At 38.4% G+C, this 15,574-nt stretch overlaps 2 protein-coding genes across 2 annotated transcripts; one reads left to right on the forward strand and one right to left on the reverse strand.

Moving 5' to 3' along the window:
- The first annotated feature begins 831 nt into the window (after nucleotides 1–831).
- Nucleotides 832–3,305, forward strand: LOC133722276 (probable CCR4-associated factor 1 homolog 11). The gene has a single exon (XM_062149128.1). The coding sequence runs from the start codon at nucleotides 2,193–2,195 to the stop codon at nucleotides 3,225–3,227; it is 1,035 nt and encodes a 344-aa protein (XP_062005112.1). The 5' UTR covers nucleotides 832–2,192; the 3' UTR covers nucleotides 3,228–3,305.
- A 3,040-nt stretch (nucleotides 3,306–6,345) lies between these two features.
- LOC133722618 (chitinase 10) lies at nucleotides 6,346–7,874 on the reverse strand. The gene is made up of 2 exons (XM_062149490.1): nucleotides 7,337–7,874; nucleotides 6,346–7,010 (listed from the first exon to the last, which is right to left on the reverse strand). Exons 1-2 carry the CDS (start codon nucleotides 7,792–7,794, stop codon nucleotides 6,644–6,646), a joined length of 825 nt encoding a protein of 274 aa, XP_062005474.1. The 5' UTR covers nucleotides 7,795–7,874; the 3' UTR covers nucleotides 6,346–6,643.
- Between the last annotated feature and the right edge of the window lie 7,700 nt (nucleotides 7,875–15,574).

Here is a 15,574-nt window from a genome sequence, read left to right on the forward strand (position 1 = left end):
TTGTATGTGTTATGAACAGTGTTGTGGTTGAATTCGGATTACCCTGGTTGTGTGTTCAAGTTTATTAAGTTGTTGAGAGTTGATAATCGGGTATTGTGATCTTGAAGTGGATAATTGGTAAACTTGATGTTTTGTTATGGTTTATAAGGTAAATTATCAAGGAAATGGTTGTGAAGAGTGAACTTGGTCACGTGTGATTTTGGGTGTCCTTAGTAGTTTGGACACACCTTGTGAGGCTAATAAGTAAAGAAATGAAAATAGCATATTGGGTGGCCTTAGTAAATTTCGGGTACGCCTAATATGTTTGAAATTAAGTCGTTGCTTGATTTACTTCGACATCGTCGTAATTGGTCGATATTGTAAATTTCAAGTAAATGTTCGGTAATTTGGGGTTTAATTATCGAACTTGTCGCAATTGGTCAAACAATGGTCAAAGTTGGTCAACTCCTGGTCAAACCAGGAAAAGTTGGTTTGGACGATATATTAATCGTCGAGATTTCGTATAATTGTTCAAAAGATATTGACTATTGAAATGTCGGAATCTAGGACTCCAGTTACCCGAGGAACGGAAGGTTCGCGACTTTCGGAGTAAGTGAGAGAAAGCGTCAGAAATCCAGGTAGGGATTCAGGACTCTCCTCGGTTGGTGATTTTCTTTTATATTTTATTAATGTGATGCATGATAAGTGGTATGGGTTGGTTATGTAAAATGCAATGCATACTAACCAATCCGTGAGAAAATGTGTGATGGCTTGAGAGCGAAGGGTGGCTCTGACTTCCTTGGGTTCGATCCCCTTAACCTCCGGAGGGTTAGTTACGCCGGTCGTCCGGGTATTCCGATTGTAATGACGGGCCCAGTACGTGTGTGTAGCTAGGTAGTGGACGCTCTCGCTACGCTTACCTGGTGATAAATTAATTTGAGGTAAGGTCGTGTAGTGGGTCTATGGGACCGGCCATCAGGTAATACTTGGATTTGGCGCCGTATTTATTTAAGCATCATGCATCGGTTTTCAAGTTGAAAATCATTAAAGTTTGTCGTTCTTTTAAATATTTGGTTTAAATATGTTTTCATACTGGGCAGCCCAAATATTTGTTTATTGGTTTTAAATCTAGTTGAGGTAGAGTTCCTGTAGAGCAGCGAGGACGAAAGCTCACCCCTACAACAGTATGGATGCAGGTACTGTGCACTGGTGACGGGACAATGGCGGACGGAGCTGGGTGTGCGGAACAAGTTTGGTAAACCGCCTTCTGGGCTTTATTCTGCTTTCTATTTCTCGAACTTTGTGTCCCGGAATTAGTGGGTCAAACGTGGTTAAATTCCTAGTCCTTAAATCTTGTGCCTCCTGAGTGAGCATTCATTTCAAGTCTGGACGAACAAAATGATTTTTGGGCAACTCAAAGATTTTCACCTCAAAAATATTTGTAGCTTTCGCTGTGTTTTACGAAAAGTTTTCAAACAAAATGCCTAGCGGTTCTCTAGAATGTAAATCGAGCGTTCGGTTTATGTTTTAGAGGCTCGCGGCACTGTGACGTGCTTAAGCTGGTGAGGTGCAGCTTGGGGCGTTACACCCGAGGTCGCCTCACCTTGTCCGGCCGCTTCGTCGCCTCAGCCCGTCCAAACGCTGCCCCCAGGTGGAGATCGAAGCAACCCCAGGCGGGTATGCTTGCTGTTGCTGCTTCAGTTTCTGCTGCTGCTGCCCCCGAGGTCGCCTGACCTCTTCTCTCTCCTCCTCCTGTCACCCACGTTTGGGTGTGGGTCGAGCTGGCACAAGCCTTGGCTGGGCAAGGAAAAAGTCATGAACTTGACTTATTTCTTGGCTGTAGTCAAGAAAGGGTGAGTTTTGCCCAGTCAAAAAACCAACGGTGGAAGGAGCAAAATCCATCTCAAGGTCATGTAGTCAGGTTTTTCTTGACTATGACCTCCGGTGGACTTGCTCTTAGCTGATGGAGTCAGCAGTCGGAGCCTATATATGAGTGGCGAAGCCAGTGTGTGTTAGTTTCCATTTCTCCTTGCTTTCGTTGTAAAAGTTACTAAATTGCAGTGATACCAAAAAAAAAAAAAAAAAGTGTGATCCAAATCTCAGATCGCCCTCTAGGGTTTTACATTCGATTGAAATATCCGAGATCTAAATCTCGCAACTCAGAGCGATTGGAAGTGAAATCAGTGATGTTAATTTAGAGCGAGCGTTTTATAATGATAGTTCAGAGAGGAATTCCGATCTTCCCAATTGGTGGGCCTGCTTCTCATTTCCACGGCGGAGTTCCAGTGGTCTTCCACCGCCGACCTATGCCTGAGATTCCTCTACACCACCTTTATCCTCCTCAATTTCAGAGCCGCGTCCCTGTTTTCCGGGTTGTCGGGGGCCCAATTTGTCGTCAAGGATCTGTGCGGTTCGAGGTTCGAAGTGTTTGTCGCTATAATTTCAAAGCCGAACTTGCCGTAATTCAGAGTCTAATCAGGACCGGCTACCGATTTGCTAGTTTCGACACCGAATTCCCCGGAACAGTGGTTAAATCCGAAATTCCGAAACATCTGATATCTCAAGCTGTTCCGGTTGATGTGTATAAGATGATGAAGACCAATGTGGACCAAACCCATATTATCCAATTGGGTCTTTCACTCTCTGACCCATGTGGGAATTTGCCGGTTTATGATGGTGCCTACTGCTGTTGGGAGTTTAATTTCAGTGATTTTGATGTAGACTGTGCTCACCATTTGCGGAATAGTGTCTCGATTGATGTCCTAAAGCGGCAAGGAATAGACTTTTCCGAAAACAAATACACTGGTATTTGTTCTGCAGACTTTGCTGAGGAGATTGACAGGTCTGGGCTACTGGAGTTGCTTCCTTGCTTGACTTGGGCTACTTTCCAGAGTGCATATGATTTTGGGTACTTGATAAAGATGTTCACTGGGAACAAGGAATTGCCAGAGGATATCAAGGAGTTCATGGGCAATGTGAAGACATATTTTGGACCCAATGTGTACGACATCAAGTACATGATGAAGTTCTGTGATGGTCTTTTTGGCGGTTTGAATAGTGTGGCAGAAACCCTTGGCGTTGATCGTGTGGCTGGGAGTAGCCACCAAGCTGGTTCCGATAGTCTTTTGACACTGCAAACCTTTTTCAAGATGCTCAAGATGGAGAAGAACAAAGGGAAAGAGCTCTGGGAAGAATGTGGAGGAGTTTTGTTTGGTTTAGGAAGCTTGGATTTCTGGCATCATTGTTGATCCATTCTTTAATTTCTGTGTTGTTGTAAATTGTGAATATTGTAACTTCCATTCTTTTGTATATATACGATTATAATTTTTCCATGCCAATTGCCTTTTTAATGCATTTCATTAACACATTAATCGAACTTGAATTTCTATTTGTTTACCATATTTGACATGATCCGAGGCACTTCTATCTGCAATGACCATATATCTACATCTATTTGCTTTATGTGAGAATGGAGTATGATGATGCTTATATGCATGAACTATTTGTTATAGCCTTAAACTCAATTGTCAACCTACTAATCATTATGGGTCCTATGCGTTCCATTTAGATCAACTAGGTGGAGGAGTGATTAGAATTTCTTTTTGTAGTTTGTTTTCTTGTTTTCTGTCTTTCATTAAAAAAAAAAAACTATTAATCCTTCTATACAATATACATATGAGTTTAGCATTATGTGCAATAACTTTTAGGGTGCGGCTATTGCCACCTTACCATTTTCTTTGTTCACTCTACAAATATTTGAACTTGAACTATTAAAAGACAATATTACCCAAATGCAAAATGACTAATAAGTACACTAATTTTCTAAAATTCAAATCTGTAAGGAAAACTAAATACATAACTAATTAAATACAAAACTACTTAATTTCTCTTCTGATAACATTAATCTTCATCTTCTCCATCCAAATTTCAATTTATTACAATTTTTTTTTTAAAATCTTTTTGTTGCGTCCTCCATTGTTAATTTGTTATTAGCTTTTGTTAATGGTGTTAGTAGCTTTTGATTTTTGGGAGCGTATCTTTTATTGGTGACAATAGCTTTTGTTAATGGTAATAGTAGCTTTTGTGACTTTATCGAAAATCTCACCAACGTAGCTTTTGTTGCTAGTGACAGTAGCTTTTATTGCTAGTGATAGTAGCTTTTGTGACCTCGTCGGAGGTTGCCAGAAATTTCATCAGAGTAGCTTTTGTTGCTAGCCACAGTAGCTTTTAGTGTTAGTGACAGTATCTTTTGTGGTGGCCGGAGGTTGGCCGGAGGTCGACCGGAGACCCGCCGGAGTTCGCCGGAGGTCGGCCGGAGTTGATCGGAGACCTCGCCGGAGAGGAGAGAGAGAATGGTTGTTGACTTTTTACTCTAGTGGCATTTATGTAAATATATTAGTTTTTATATCCAAAATATAACACCATTTTTAATTTAGTGGCCTTAATTATGAGGGAAAAAATTAGTTGGTGGCCTTATGCCTAAAAAAACATTTAAAGATGCACTTATATGTAATTAACTCTAAATTTAGGGCGCGGCTATTGCCACCCTACCATTTTCTTTGTTCACTCTACAAATAGTTGAATTATTGAAAGACTATATTACCCAAATGCAAAATGACTAATAAGTACACTAATTTCTAAAATTCAAATATATAAGGAAAACTAAATACATAACTAATTAATTAAATACAAAACTACTTAATTTCTCATCTGATAACATTAATTTTCATCTTCTCCACCCAAATTTCAATTTATTACTATTTTTTTTTTGCCTTTTGTTGCCTCCTCATCGTTAATTCATTATTCGATTCACAAAATCATTAGTGTTAACTTCATCAAAATCTTTGCAATACCTTTATGAACACCAAAAATAAAACATGAAAAAAAAAAATCAATCTCATCTTCATTGCTCATAGTAGCACTTACTAATTTTTTGATATGGATTGAAATAAATGAACATTGAAACTGAATGAAAAAATAAAAAAATGGAAATAAATCAAATTATGATTTTATTAGGAAACTTTAATATATTTTAGTACTTTTTTTAATTGATATAAATTAAATGTTTGTTAAACAAAATTTCTTTTTTAATTTGATATGTCATATGATGAAGGATATTTCTGGAAAAAGAAATGGATTGAATAAGTAAATCTAATAATTGAAATTAAAATATAAGGTGTAATGAGCAAATAGGGTGAGCAAAGAAAATTATAGGGTGACAATAGCCGCACCCTAAATTTATTGTTAATGTTGTGATATTCAATTATAGGTAATTAATATAAAATGAATGTTTTTTTTTTTTTTTTTGAATCAAACCAATCAACTTTCATTTAACTCAAGCCAGAATAGCACGGATACATATCTTTCCTTGCCATCTATAGGCAAGTCTAGGACGTGGCATGCTAGCACCACTCATTAGACAATCAGTGCTCCCAAATGAAAGCAAGCCTATAACTATGAAGAAACTAGAACATAGTACATAGGCATATTTCGACAAGAAACTGAAATCTCTCCTCGCCATCCAAGTTAGGACTAAGGGTGGAGTTGGGTCCAGCCTCCCGGATCCCAAATTCGAAACCCCCTAGAATTAGATCCCAAAACTTCGATCTTTAAATCCGGAGTAAGTTTTGGCACCCAAAGCAAATTGGACACCCTAGCACAGTTGGGCTTCCAAAATGATTTGGGTCACACAGCTGATCTGGGCACCCAACCCAAACTGGGTTCTCCCTTCTTTGCGCCGGTCAATGTTGCCGTCGCCACCTCCGCCACCGTCACCCATACAGGAAAGGAGCACCCAGATTGCAACGTTGCCGCTCCTTGAGATCGGAAGTCTCCAATCGCCGTTATAAGGTAGTGGAAGCCTTTACTTCGCCAAACCACAGCCGACATCAAGCCAATCCGTTTCACGGTCGAAACAGCCGCTGCACTTACAGGATGCCAGCCACCACGATTTCCCGTCCAGTATGACCCAATCGTCGCCAGCCCTGGTAGCCCATCACCGGCCTTGAGCCGCGCTCTGCCTGGTCGGATTCGACCAGAATCCTGACTGAAATCCTCCCTCGTTAATTGCCTCCAGCGTGAGAGTCCGGCAGTGGCAAAACTGTCCCCTTCCCCAGAAATTGTGGAGAGGCAATCTGGTTTGGAGCTTGTCGAATGAGATCGACGTTGGGTCACCGCGAGGAGGCAGCGAGAGGCGGAGAAGAGTCCGCTTGGTGTTGGCGCCGACTGGCGTTGCTTTGATTCCCAGCCATGACGGCTAGGGTTTGGCAGAATGCGGAAGAGGCTGCGTCGCATCCCTCCTATATAAAATGAATGTGGTAACACATTGTTGTCTATGAATTGAATTGTAATTTTGATTTAACTAAATGTAAATAATTATATGATATACATCATAGTACAATAAACAACTCCTTTCTTTTGTGCTTAATTTGACCTTTTTTTCCTTTCATATATAACAATGACTCCATGATTTAAGCATTACTACATATTCTATTCTTTTAATCTCATACAGAATTATAGAGAAATAAACTACCAGACAATAAGATCCATATATAGCTCACTAGCTATAATGTACATTATTATTTTAGATAGTGATGGCTGCATGTCAAAACAGTAACATACATACAACAGACTTGCGAATTAACTAATAAATCTGTCACAAATTTTAAAAGGATTTTTGATTTTCACAATCTAAATTTGGCCCGGTCTGAACAGTAAACAGACTAGCATATCTTTTGAAATAACCAATTCGATCATTCACTCGTGCATCGCTACCTATTCCGCACTCGAGTTCACCGTTGATGATGTTCGTCACCATCCCGAACCCGGCAGTCCTATTCGCCGCCACATCAGCTTGCGTTTGCGCATATCGACCTACCATGACATCGTGGCATGAGGGCTTCGGCTTTTGCTCAGTCATCCAGAACCATAAAGCCGTTTTGAATGCGATGATGGAACTGTTTGCTACTAATTCTGGATTCTTTAGCCCATCAAACCCTAATGCCTTGCCTGCCTGGCCATAATTATAGTTCCTGCAAAAGATTTTAACTCAAAACATTAACACGAGGAATCATACACTAATTTGAAAAGTTTAGGCTACACGTAAATAATTAGCTGGCCAGAAACTAGATTGATCTTGTTAATTATGTAAAGTAGAATTAAGTAATTATTTAGTATAACTTATACACGCTCAACGTAGTATAAATGCGCGCTATTTAACTTTTAAAACAAACTCTAAACTCAGAAATAGAAACTCAATCTTAATATATGACGACATTCGAGTGACGACAAGTTGAACAACATTAATTAATCTCATTATTATTTGCAGTAATTGATAAATGAATCAAATTATACTTACCAAGATAATTGAACTGGTCCTCTTCCTTTGTAAGATTTGCCAGGATAGCATGGCCACTCTTTGTTGGTATCATCACAGTAATTGTTGGTCGGACTGATTTCCTCTTTATAGCACAAACCCCACGAATATGGTCCGTCGGGGGCAGTAGCCCACCCTCCCGTGGTCTCGTGAGAGATCTGAGCAAGAAATGCTGCAATCTCGAGCTTTCGGGTGGCTAGACTTCCAGTGGTGCCGAATTCCGGGAAGAATTTGGTTGCCTTGATGAAGGAGCGGTAGGTATAGAAGTCATTTGCAGGGCATGCCTTGTCGTCCTTGTGTAGAAACAAGTTGTTGTAAAGCTTTTTCTTGATCAAAGTAGATACTGGATGAGCCTCAGCTTCCCATGATGAGATGGAGAAAAGAAAGATGGTAGTGAGGGAGAAGAGGAAGACTGCAAATGACAGCGAGACCGCAGCCATGGACGTAGCAGTTGCAGGGGATGATAGTTTCTGCTTGATTGCTAGAATATATACAAGAGCAACTTAATATAGTAATAGCCGTTTTGTCACATGTACGTGCCGGCCAATTATATTATAGGTCTTGTTTTGTAAGATAGTGAAGAGGACTTATGTAGGAGGAGTTGCACTTTGAGGAAGTTAACAAAGGAAGTCAGAGGTCCAAATGTTGGAGGCTCAATTTGCTGATCGAGTCTCATCTTGGTGGCTGCGGACTTGGCGCTATAGTTGACACAGCCACTACAGAGTGGGAATGTCGACACATTGCACATGAGTACGCACACTAAAGCCTACAAGAAAAAGACGGTCTTTCTCCTCTTTCCCTTTCTGATTTCACTGTCCTTCACTAGATGAATTAATAAATCATCACTGTGAACGAGAGAGAGAGAGAGAGAGAGGACGACCACGAAGCAGCAGCTGAAACTGAAAGTGTGTACAGCGTTGGTGGTGGCATTGGCAGCAGCCTATGTCAATCTGAATGTGGATATGTGTGATTTGAGTTTGAGCGAATCAGTAAATGAGAAAGAGTTAGTCTAACCATGATGTGGTGGTCCCCTAGGCCAATTCTTAGGTGCGGGTAGCCGCACCACGTGTACGGTGCGGCTGCCCAATCAAATCTCATAAATTTTTGTCTTTGTTCCGAAATTGTCCCTGATTTTTAAATGTGAAATACCCAAAATACCCCCCTGCTAGGGGAATGATTGGCCTGCCGCACCACGTGGCGGTGCGGCTGCCCCACGCAAGAATCACTCGGTCCCCTAAGAGGTGTGCTGTTATTATATTGTTTGTTGAACTTCACTAAAAGTTTTCCTCATTCATGATTCATCTCAAAAAAATTTCAAGGAAATAGCCTACAAAGTTTATTGTGAGCATATATTATAGTAAGTGAGATTAATTCCAATTCTGAATTTTCATTTATTTTATCAAACAGTAAAGTAGATAGCTACACCGCTTTTTTGTTCTTTTTGTTTTTTTAATCAAACCTAAAACGACTTATTATTCAACTTAAGTCAGAATGATCATTATATATCATTCTGCTGCCATTTACTAGACAGACGAGAAGTTGTGAGTTCAAATTTCTCCGAAATTTCAGTAATTTTGAAGTACCGAAACGAAATTCATCATATACTATATCATTTCCGTCAGGAGTTTCCCGAAATTTTTTAAAATTTTCCGTACATTTCCGCGAAATTCTTAATTTTTGAAATATTTACATACACAAAATATATTTAACAATTCACACCGAAATTTTGTCCGGAATTTTCCCAAAATTTCTGTTAAATTTGTATGGCATCGACAACGAAGTTTTTTACTCATATTTTCATAGAGAAGATATGAAATTTTGATTTTTTTTTTCCAATCAAGTTGAATACAACAAATTTTTTTTTTTTGCTTTTATTTGCTACCAAAATCATTTCAAAAATTCATGTACTTGGGAGCAGTGTTGTATGATACTAAATAGAAGCAGTTCGACCATATGGATCGAACCACACCGTAGTAACACTTATTCTTAATACTTTATATTGCTTTTGTTGTACTTGTTCATTTTCATTCACAAGGTTTTGGTATACGTCCCACCTCTCCCCCTCGTTGTATTTTTCTAATTATTAGTGAAAAAAGTGTGATGGCCAAGCCTCCCACTGGGTTCTAGCCATAAAAAAAGTAAATCACATTCACATTATCAATATACAGCACAATTATAATTACATATAGATAAAAACACTAGTTTAGCAACCTAGCTACTACAGTACTAGTTAATTACTCGTACATATTAAATATCACAATTCTATTATAAATGTACAATTTTAGAGAAGCTACACTGTAAATAGGTTTATTATAGGTTAGTTTAGTCTATGTAAAAGTTTCATTCAAAAAGATTATTTTATAAATGCAATTAATATGATTTCTTTATTTTTAACCGAAATTTCCACCGAAATCGAAACTTTCTCCGAAATTTCTTTAAATTTGAAGTACCGAAATCGAAACTGAAATTTGAAACCTTGATTAAAAGTAAGCTTATAAAGTATGATAACACTAAGACAAAGTAAATAGACATAGCTCAACAAAAAAACTACATTTTCTCATAGCCCTTAGGTTTTTTCGAGTACAACAAGCTTAAAACCTCTTCAGTAGGTACCTTCTTTGATTTTGGTGGATTTTTATTCTTCAATCCTAATGGTCGACCATGTTTTTTCTTGGATTACATTATGCTTACTACCCTGTACTTTCATCAGTTCAGTCCCTGCACTTCTAATTTAATCAGAAAAGTCCTTGCACTCTACAATTTCATCAAATCAATCCAATCCATCACCACTCCGTCAATTTTCGCTATTAAAATGCTGACGTGGGACCTTCTCACAGGGAAAATTCCCAAACTACCCATCGCTAGGCAGCCCGCCGACGCTTCAGTGTTGTGAATGCAGATGGGTAGTTTGGGAATTTTCAGCAAAAATTGATGGAGTGGTGACAGTTGGATCGATTTGATGAAATTGGAGAGTGCAAGGACTTTTCTGATTAAATTAGAAGTGCAGGGACTGAACTGATGAACTCTTGAAAGTACAAGGTAGTAAGCAAAATTTTTTCCTTTTTTCTTTATGTCTGTCTTCTCAACATGCATTACTTCTTTTGGCATCATCACTGCTTTGGGCACCATCATCCCTCCCGGCGTTTCCACAATCCCAAGAGATTTGGCCGTGAACCTAGCTAGAAGTAAATTCAGGCACTTTCACTTTCTTTGCTGGGGCAGTAAAACCTATATTCCCCTCAAACATATCAGGTGACAAAATTTCAGTTTTTTGGGGGAAGAGAATGGAGATGTAGGATGTCCTCTCTTCATTGTTTGCTGTACTTCCTCCACCGGAACTCAGAGGCAATGCATCATCCTCACTGTGGATTGATCTCACCTTGTTTGCATCTCTTTCACCGAACATGTTCCAAGCAACTGGGGGCGGAATTGGAGTCTGTATTCCTTGAAACCTGAATGCACCATTGGTGAAACGTCCATCAGCAAAACCAAGAAAACGATTAGCCAATTCCAACCTTTTCTCCACAGCCAGTGCTTATGCTTGCTTTCTCAGTGGTTACTCAGCCAGTAGGCATGTGCCTTTCTCATGATAAATCAAATGGCAGACACAAATGGTAGATTTTCGAAGAAATAAGAAATTTCCTTCATAATTCCTGGTAGCTACATGTTGGTGCAATAGATTATGATGTAAAACCGGGAGGGATGATGGTGCCCAAAAGAAGTAATGCGTGCTGAGAAGACGGACATAAAGAAATAACAAATGTAATTAAAGACAATACAAAACCAAAAAAAGTCTATTTCCATTGGGCAAGTCTCCATTTTGTTTGCTCAATCGTCAGCAGGGGCGGAATTATGTTAGGGTCTGGTGGAGTCCAGACCCCTGCCAATGTTTTTGATCGAGCTTCATACATTAGGTTTATAATATTTACTTTCTCTATTCATTGTTGAATGCCATGTTAATCTTTCCTTATTCTCAGTTGGTTTGTATTTAATAGAATGAATTAAACACATGTTAAGTTAGTTAGCCCTGAACTTAATGCCAGCTAGGAAAAAATGTCTCTTGCTTTCGCTCTCGCGAACCCTAGTGGCGCCGTCACCGGTGTCGAGCACGTTGCGCGCAATCTCAGTCGCGCTTCTACCGTTCGTGATCACCTAAAACGATCGCGTGTGTTGACCTCTCTTTTCTGGTGCATTCATGATGGGTATAGATCTGCCATGGCAGATCTCTTTTGGCTTTCTATTGGTTGGCGAGGGCGGCTGAAGGGTGGCCTTCAGTTCCGATGTGGTGAATCTCGGAAGGACTAGTCTAGATGGATGGCGGTGCTTGTCTGGATTGTGAGGTCATTAGCTGGTTTCTTCTCTGGTGGGTGGCCTTGAAGCGGTCGTCGTCGGGGATCTATCTATTCTGGTCTTGGTCCCTCGAATTCTGGGTTTGGCCGCTCGGACTCTGGGATGTGATGCTGATGGTGGTGTTTCAGGGAGGCAGAGGGTGCATGAAGTGGTGGTCGGTCAGGGCACAGGCGATGACGGCTTTTAATGGCGATAGGCTGCAGCATAAGGGTGCCCGACTTTGGGTGTCCAGATCATATCACCCTTTCAAGATTTTGGGCTACTTCTGGGCCCAGTTCGACCTTCTGTTGGGCCAGATCTCTTCATGGGTTTGGATTTGGGACCCAAGTGGTTTTGGGTCTGAGTTTTTGTTCTCTTATGCTATGTTTTATATGTTCGAGTCTGCTGATTTTAATTTCAGGTGGATTGAGTCTTTCTAGATTCTATAAAAAGTCGGTATAGTTACACTGTGAGTACCACAATTGCGTGCATTGGCGAGTAGTGTCCCTTATGCTGGGTCGAGTCTAGTTTTGTTTGATCTGTTGATCTTCTGCATACCCGGATCACAAGTTTTGATTGCTGGGTCTACAATTCTCAAGGTCATGACAATGGTTCCATTGTTGGTAATTATCTTGTGGATGATGAAGATTTACCTTCAAAATTTGCTAGTGTTTCTAGAAAAGTTTCAGAACTGAGCTTTATTGTACAAGAACAAGTGGTTGATGTAGTACATCTTCTAGTTTGTTCTACTTTAGTTTTAAGACCTAGGCGTTTATGGCCTTTGTATGCTCCTCATTGGGATGCTCTCTTAAATGATTTCAATCGCTAATCAATGAACTTTTCTTTTCAAAAAAAAAAAAAAAAAAGAATGAATTAAACACTAAAGATCTTCAATATAGATTATAGAGATAAATGCTTTTTACTTATTGTTACTCATCTGTTTACTGTTACATTTCGACCTCTCCAAAAAATTTAATCCTGATTCCGTCCCAGTTGCTTAGGGACTAGAAATTAAATAATGAATTTAATTTTGATTTTTATAGTCTAAATTAGATTTGGTATCGACACAAAATAACTTGGCATGTTGAAAAAAACAATGCGATTACTCACTCGCCCATCTTTGTCAATTAAAGACGAGATGGGATGACGGTGATGGTGGTGATGAACTGATGATGATGATGAGCCTCGGCTCCAGCTGCCCATGAGGAAATTAATGGAGATCAAAAGAATACCAGTGATGCAATGAATGGTGCTGAAAGCACTTGAATGGATGAATGTGCTAATTGTTTGCTTGAATCCATTTATATATATGTAGTAATATAAAGGAGTTAGGACAGTGAAGCCCTTAATTTAAACACCGAAAAACAATCTAATGAACTAATAAATAGGAGCATACTATACTAATTGTCTATGACATATAAACACTACAACAAAAAACAGGTTTAACAACATGCAATGCAAACAACACTGGAGCACAGCTCGCGGGTAAGGCCTCTACTATTGCAGCGAACTCCATAGTTAGCTCGCTTGCAAGAGAGGTCAATGTTATATAATAAAGAGTAAATATCAAAAATGATCACTAAACCAAATATAATCGGTATGAGCTATGAAGTATGAACAATATTCCAACTTTCAAGAATTAGCTTTAGATAGTGTTAGCTAATATACAAACACAAGAGATGATTTGGATTGTATACCGAGAGCTCAAATATATTCAGTATAAACCAAAATAGGCTGTTACATGATGCGGCCAAAATAGACACTCAATTTAAAACCCTGTTGTCATTCGTTAGTATATAAGCAAGTAGGGATCGTTCTAACCGGGGATTGAGGGTACTCCTGCAAAGATGGGTCAATTTAAATTAGTAATTATTAAAACAAGTGTTAACAAGTATTTATCTACAAATTTACACAAGAAACAACCATAAAAAAGGGGGGATTCAACTTTTGGGTTTCTAAGTTCCTACAAAATAAAACAAAGAGATAATTATATACATGTGATCGACTTCTTCACACTCAAATCAGAATTTTCAATCCATATCAATATGCAACGAATTAGTTCAATCTAAACAACCTAAAATCGTGCCAACACTAAATATCATAAATGAATTCGAAGTACAAGTCTGAAGAGATCGAGTACCACTTTAATTCTTCTTTTGAATCTCCTAAGTTAGGAAAAGTCCGTAACTTAAAATATTTCATATAAAACATCACGTTAATACTGAAGAGCATCCGTCAACATTAAATATGAATCATAAGTGCAATTAGAATTCTGAATTCAAACATGTATGCATCCATAAGAAGTTACAAACGCACAAACATGTAGCATATAATCTCGACCATTGTACATAGCCTTTACCACTTCAATTTATGCCCTAAAACGATTAGGTGAATTAGAACACAAATTTGGCTTTATTAACCTGCAGATTAACATCATTGTTCAACCAAAATCATATGCTTAAAGATATAAAAGGATGGCACAAAATCAGATTGCAAAGATATCATAAACAACTCAAGAACATAAAGAAATGAATCTGAAAATTACTAACATAAACTCGTTCGTAACAAAAATCCAAATCCAATGATAAAGTTCATAATCAAAATCTGAAATTCAATACTAAAGAGTATGAAGACAGAAATAAGGGCCATGGATTACACTTTTTGATCTTCAAGGAAGCTTGGAGAACGTCAAGAGAACACAGGGCTTGGCCTTCAAGAACACGAACAGCCTTGGAGAAGTCCTAAAGCTCTTCACGCTGAGAGGCTTTTTCTGAATATTTGGAGAGGGTTTTGGAGAGAAGAGAGCTAAGCTAATGAACTGAATTTTGTGTGAAGAAGTGATGATTTTGGAGTAGAGAATGGCTGCTATTTATAGTGGAATTCTCATCTCTTGTGATGCAATCATAGCCAATCATCTCGAGGTGATTTCTCCTCCAAATTTGCTTGATTTGCTCATGACAAAGTCTTGATTTTTCTGATCTCTTTTCCCCTTAATGACTCATTGTATATTCCTTGAATAATGACCAGATACATCCCTTATTCCTCTCCTTTGAATTGCACTGATTTCTTCTTCCAATTTTGCACATAATGAACTCCTACAATCAAGAAAAATCAGAATTTAATTAGAGTTTATAATCAATAAGAAATCAGATAATTAGGAATAAATATTGATTAAAAACAATCCATTTTATCTCCTCGAATTATTCCTCATTAATCCTTCAATTTTTCTTGATTTAATCACTCAAGAGTTTCTAATGGGATGGACTCTCATTAAAATATAAAAATCAGAAATAGAAAAGTTCAAATGAAGAAAGTTTCCTAAAACAAAATAGGAAATATTTCCTAAAATGAAAGAGGAAAGTTTCTAAAATGACTTGTCCTTAATTTACTCTCATTTCTGCTCTTTTTCGCTTGTTTTCTCCATTTCAGTCCTTGAAGTACCTAAAAACATAAACTATGTTATAATTATTAATTTTAAGAGAATAACTTAGCCAAATGAGGGAAAATATATATTAAAAACGTCACACTTTGTGCTCCTATCAGATTCCCCCACACTTAGCTTTTGCTAGTCCCTTAGCAAAATCAACATAAAGACACACATTAAGACTCAACAAAAATTTAAAGACTCTACACAAACAAAGACTCTATTGCCCTTCAACTTTTTGTCTCAGTAATCTCTTACTTTCACAACACCAAGATTAGCACTCAACCAAGAATCAATGTTTAAGCATTCGAGAGTTAATTAAAACATATAATCCACACATACATAAGTAGGACTTGGTTGTAACAATGGTGATGGGGTTAAGCTTAGCATGTTTCAGACAAGTATGATTCAAATCCTCACAAGGTATATCCACTCTTTCTTCTCTCAGAATTCAAGGCAATGCTTAA

This window comes from Rosa rugosa, chromosome 7, assembly GCF_958449725.1.
Source record: "Rosa rugosa chromosome 7, drRosRugo1.1, whole genome shotgun sequence".
NCBI lineage: Eukaryota > Viridiplantae > Streptophyta > Magnoliopsida > Rosales > Rosaceae > Rosa > Rosa rugosa.